This window comes from Octopus bimaculoides, chromosome 8 (genome assembly GCF_046866305.1).
Source record: "Octopus bimaculoides isolate indiv1 chromosome 8, ASM4686630v1, whole genome shotgun sequence".
Lineage (NCBI taxonomy): Eukaryota > Metazoa > Mollusca > Cephalopoda > Octopoda > Octopodidae > Octopus > Octopus bimaculoides.
The window spans coordinates 8,167,766-8,175,265 of NC_142935.1; the positions used below are offsets into that span (position 1 = coordinate 8,167,766).

The 7,500-nt window shown below is 23.6% G+C and overlaps 1 protein-coding gene across 1 annotated transcript in view; it reads right to left on the bottom strand.

Moving 5' to 3' along the window:
- LOC106878280 (DNA-binding protein inhibitor ID-2) overlaps positions 1-7,500 on the bottom strand; it is a 31,233-nt gene that overhangs the window by 10,403 nt on the left and 13,330 nt on the right. Inside the window, exon 3 of the mRNA XM_014927457.3 lies at positions 3,972-4,078. Within this exon, the coding sequence (XP_014782943.1) occupies positions 4,025-4,078 (54 nt within the window). The 3' untranslated portion in view covers positions 3,972-4,024. The remainder of the gene's footprint in view (positions 1-3,971; positions 4,079-7,500) is intronic.

Genomic DNA, 7,500 nt, shown 5'->3' on the forward strand with positions numbered 1-7,500 from the left:
AATAAAAACATGTATATACATAATATACATATTACGCATAAATATACACATACATATATAATAAATATGTATATACACATGTAGCATATATGTATAAAGCTAATTATATATATACACATATGAATATGTATAGGATGTAAATACATATATACACATGTAGCATGTGTATAATATACACATGTAACTTATATGTATATATAAATATATAATATATATACACATGTAATACATTGATATATGTATATATACGTATATATTACATGTATACACACACACACACACACACATTACATATATATATCTATACATACATACACACACATACACATGCAATATATATACACATGTAACCTATCTGCACACATATATATATATATATATATATATATTATATATATATATATATATATATATATATATATGTATAAACTATATTTTGAAATAATAGCAGGATAATTATCAAAAAAATTCTTCACCAAGATATATGTCTAAAACAATATTAAGAATATATGTAAATATATGAAATATGACGAATATATATAATGTATATTTATATATATATATATACATATATATATATCCATATAACATTTATATAAGATATATACATATGTAACATATATATATAAATATATGCATAATCATATATATATAAATATAATCATATATAATATATATATAAATATATATGTATAATCATATATATATAAATATAATCATATATAATATATATATAAATATATATGTATAATCATATATATATAAATATATATGTATAATCATATATATATAAATATATATGTATAATCATATATATATAAATATATATGTATAATCATATATATATAAATATATATGTATAATCATATATATATAAATATATATGTATAATCATATATATATAAATATATATGTATAATCATATATATATAAATATATATGTATAATCATATATATATAAATATATATGTATAATCATATATATATAAATATATATGTATAATCATATATATATAATCATATATATATAAATATATATATAAATATAATCATATATATATAAATATATATATAAATATAATCATATATATATAAATATATATATAAATATAATCATATATATATAAATATATATATAAATATAATCATATATATATAAATATATATATAAATATAATCATATATATATAAATATATATATAAATATAATCATATATATATAAATATATATATAAATATAATCATATATATATAAATATATATATAAATATAATCATATATAAATATATATATAAATATAATCATATATAATATATATATAAATATAATCATATATAATATATATATAAATATAATCATATATAATATATATATAAATATAATCATATATAATATATATATAAATATAATCATATATAATATATATATAAATATAATCATATATAATATATATATAAATATAATCATATATAATATATATATAAATATAATCATATATAATATATATATAAATATAATCATATATAATATATATATAAATATAATCATATATAATATATATATAAATATAATCATATATAATATATATATATAAATATAATCATATATAATATATATATATAAATATAATCATATATAATATATATATAAATATAATCATATATAATATATATATAAATATAATCATATATAATATATATATAAATATAATCATATATAATATATATATAAATATAATCATATATAATATATATATAAATATAATCATATATAATATATATATAAATATAATCATATATAATATATATATAAATATAATCATATATAATATATATATAAATATAATCATATATAATATATATATAAATATAATCATATATAATATATATATAAATATAATCATATATAATATATATATATATAAATATATGTATAATCATATATAATATATATATAAATATATATGTATAATCATATATAATATATATATAAATATATATGTATAATCATATATAATATATATATAAATATATATGTATAATCATATATAATATATATATAAATATATATGTGCGGCTTGTGCGGGTGGCACATAAAAGACACCATTTCGAGTGTGGCCGTTTTCGTGCGGGTGACACGTAAAAGCACCCACTACACTCTGAGTGGTTGGCGTTAGGAAGGGCATCCAGCTGTAGAAACTCTGCCAAATCAGACTGGAGCCTGGTGTTGCCATCCGGTTTCACCAGTCCTCAGTCAAATCGTCCAACCCATGCTAGCATGGAAAGCGGACGTTAAACGATGATGATGATGATAATCATATATAATATATATATAAATATATATGTATAATCATATATAATATATATAAATATATATGTATAATCATATATAATATATATAAATATATATGTATAATCATATATAATATATATAAATATATATGTATAATCATATATAATATATATATAAATATATATGTATAATCATATATATATATATATATATATGTATAATCATATATAATATATATATAAATATATATGTATAATCATATAAAATATATATATAAATATATATGTATAATCATATATAATATATATATATATAAATATATATGTATAATCATATATAATATATATATATAAATATATATGTATAATCATATATAATATATATATATAAATATATATGTATAATCATATATAATATATATATAAATATATATGTATAATCATATATAATATATATATAAATATATATGTATAATCATATATAATATATATATAAATATATATGTATAATCATATATAATATATATATAAATATATATGTATAATCATATATAATATATATATAAATATATATGTATAATCATATATAATATATATAAATATATATGTATAATCATATTTAATATATATATAAATATATATGTATAATCATATTTAATATATATATATATGTAATATATACACACATGTCAGGTATATATATATATATATATATATATATATATACATATATGCATATACATATATACGTGAATATATATAGAAATATATATGATATATATACATACATGTATATATATATATATATATAGGCATATACATATATACGTGAATATATATAGAAATATATATGATATATATACATACATGTATATATATATATATATATAGACGTATATATATATATAGACCAATACATATATATATAGCAATATATATATATATATATATTATGTACATGTAATATATATACATATGTATGCACACACTTGTAGTATCTATATACATATGTAATATATATATATATATATATATATATATACAGATGTGTGTGTGTGTGTGTGTGTGTGTGTGTGTACGCACATTAATATATATTAGTATATGTTAAACGTTTTACATGTAATGTATATAAAAAAGTATATATCCACGTTATAATATATACAAACATGTAATGTATAGAGGTATATACACGTAATATATTTCAAGTAATACAAATGTAATATATTTGTATATACAGGAGTATATTTACATACATGTGATGTATTATACATACCTGTAATACATTATATATGCATACATATACACACATATGTATATTATGTATATATATATATATATATATATATATATAAAGAGAGATAGGTACACACATGCTCATATATGCATGTGCATACATTCAGACGGAGACGTGTATCACAAGCGCTACGAAAGGTTGGTTCCACTGTGCACGCATTTGTTTGCATGTGCATGCACTTAATTTTGTTGTGTGTGTGTGTTACGTTAATATGTAACATTTCCTGCAGAGAAAATATAGAAACGTGCGTGTATATAATATAAAAATATACATATAAAGTATATATTTTGAAAAAAAAAAAAAAATATATATATATATATATACACAAATACATGTATATATACATATTATATGCTGGCATTTTCTGAATGTAATAAAACACTTACCAAAATATAATTATTTTTTCTCTTAACATTACTTTAGACTCCCTGGTAATGTCTTACTTTGATACTGGTCGCTCTACAACTGTGTCTGTTATCATCTCCACAAAATCCTGAAAGATACAGAAAAACAATTATAATCACCACAAATGACAATTTCATTTTTAATATTCAAAGAACTTCCTTCCTTTACTAACTATCGGTTAAGGGACGAGAGAGAGACGTGGTTCTCAACCATTTTGTAAGGGTCCTTGTAAATTCCCGTTTCACCCAGATGGTCCTTTCTTTTATAATTCATTGAAAAATGCTAAAAATGTCCTATATTTTAAGGACTGAATATTGAAAATTGTTAAAGTATGTTGTATACTCATGTGAACAATTTATTTCACATAAAATCTTATATAGACCCCCTGGTGTAGATCGAGAAACGTAACAGTTGGTCACGGGATCCACTTTATCCGAAATTTCGTGGGCGCTTAAACGAAACCTTAGATTTAGTTCAGTTAATACTAAATTAATTTTGGTTACTCTTTATATATAATCTATGTAATTATATGTATGTATGTTGTGTTTTACAATTTACACACAGGCGTTCATGAAGATTCGGTTTTATATTGTATTCTATCCTAAACGAAAATAGGTTATTTATTGCGTTATTATTTTGTTTTATTATGCAAACAGATGAAGGAGGAAGGTAGGAGGTCCTGCTGATGAGGGAGTAGTGACAAACATAGGAAAAATAATAAATTGCACCTGGATTTCTCTGTTTACAATATTGGATCTTGTTAAAATTTTCAAGGTGTTACAAATTAAAAAAATTTTTTTTTAATGTTCTGCATGCTAATAAATCGCATTTTTTCTCCTTCAAATTAAAAGAAAATTAACATTTGTGTATATATGTACAATATATATATATATATATATATATATATATATAATTCTCAGAATCCTATACAAGTTGTTCACTCCTAGTGGCGAACGCGTATATATATGTCACCGAATAGTAAAAAGTTTGAGAGATTTAAAAAAGCTGTTTCCCTCTTCCTCTCTCTGTATATTTATCAATGTGTACTGCATACATTCTATGCTGAGTGTATTGCATCTTGTAGTAGAAACAGCTGTAAGCTAAGTCCATTACGTAATGAAAATCGCATTTCCTTCTTGCAAATTAATAAAAGCTGATAAAAAAAACAACTTGGAAAACATCCTACTGAAAATCTAAAATGTGCTTCAAGTGATCAAGATCCTATAATGTAACGTGTATATTGTATGTGTATATAGATATATATATATATATATACACATGTATACATGTATACACGCACACACATATATATATACAACGCGCGCGCGTGCGTGCGTGCGTGTGTGTGGATGCTATTGGTTGAAGGCCTTTTTAGTAGCGTAACAAACTGCAAGTCATTGAAGTTTGTTACGTATTTTTAGTTCCCTTTTCAAATTATTTTAATTTATATTTTGCTGTGTAATCGACAAAAATCATTTTTCCTGAAGTATGTGTATATAGAGTTCCGCGATACCTAATCGATGTCGGGTCATCGTTTTACGTCCGTTCCCCATGTTGGCGGATGGTTCGGTAGGACCAGTACAGTTGCCCGTAATCCATTTCGTCTTCTTTTAACCAATTTTCTGCCTGATGCCCTTCCTAACGCGAACTACTTTACAGAGTGTACTAGGTGCTTTTAACGTGGCACGCGTACTCTAAAGTAATAATTACCAGCAGCTCCCAAGAGCCCACAAAAACAAGGACCTCTCACCTGAGACAGGTCACGTAGAGGGCATGGCGGCCACGATTTTGCTCGGTCCCTTCCTTGCCACCTCATCTGCGAGGCCCCAACCCAGATACATACACATGTGCGTACATGTATGTATATATATGAACATACACTTATATTTGCGTACAAGTATATAGAGGTAACAGTGTGTGGTGTGTGAATGAACGTATTTATTAATGTACCATTTCATTATATTCGGCTTCATGTATTGATTGTATAGTGTTGTCTTCCTCGGACCCATAATCAGACTCATACCTATAGAACAGGTTTCATCACGTTTTTTTACATACTATATATATCTATATATATCACACACATACATGCATGTATGTATATATATACATACATTACAAGTCATAATATATGGATTCAAGTAAGCCTATGGTACTTCTCTAGAAAAGAATGCTCCGTCACAGACAGACAGACCGATAGATAGATAGATAGATAAGATAGATAGATAGATACTCACACATATTGACGTGTTTAAGCATTTAAGCTTAATTGCGTATAAACCTATGTATATTTCATTTATCTATACACAATGTGTAATAAATATGCACATACAAATTTGTACTGTTTGTGTGTATTGAATGTCGTGTGTTAGCGTAGAATCGATACAGTATTAATTTGGATTTACCATCAACTCTTAATGGTTTTCTCTCATTTTGATGTGAGGAGAAAGAGAAAGAGGTGAAACGGTAGTAGAGAACCTATATCACACTATATCGATTGTAAATATGGCTCTTGATTTTGCTGTTACGGGTTTCGTTGCAGCAATTTGTTCAATTTATTTATGTTGTAGTATGGTAGTAGCCAAATACACAAGGCCGTTCATGTTTTCATATATATATATATATATATATATATATATACATATATATATATATATATGTTGTAAAAAACGGTATATAATAATTGTTATCCACACAGCAAATAAAACGGTGAAATGCAATAAATCTTTTGTTGAGCGTGTTGGTCGCCATTTTGTTTTGCTAATAACCAACAATAATTTTCTCAGACGAACAAGGCCATACGATTTAGGGTTGGGTTAAGTTAAGGGACATTGACCTCAGTACTTTTCCCCTCACAATATTGTCCTTAGAAAATAGTATATTTATCAATAGATTGATTGCAAGACGTTGGCCTGCTTCAGGTAGCAGGTGTATTTAGGATTAAAATGTGCAGAACCAGTGGATCGTGAAATCGGGAAAATGCAAGACGGATCAGGTTTTGATCTGAAGTCATGACAACAACTATTTTATAGCAAGGCTAACAAAAATAATCGTGGTCGCTGAATTTAAGGATCAGGGTCAGTTATCTTGAGGGTATGCCGTTAGTCGATAACATTGACTGCAATACATGATTGGTATTGATTTATCGGCCCCGCGAAAGAAGGTGAAAACGGCTAATTGGGCCTCAACAGAGTTTGAACTCAAACTATATGTATAGAAATTATTTAATATTGCTACCAAATCTCGAAACTCAACTGATTTCGAGTTTCACTTTGCGCTACTCTATAGCTATTTGTCGATCTAATATATGTGCCAAATCACCTCTAATCTAATTCCTCTCAGGAATCTCTTTGACAAGGACTTCAAATCTCCCCCCAAATCAAGCGCTATTTTTCAGCTAAAGAATGAAGTTTTCTGTAAAGTCACACGAGCTGTTTAAGATATAACAAATAAACTTCCCTTGAAATCATGTAATATACAAAAAGAAAAAGAAAGCAACGTTAGAAAACG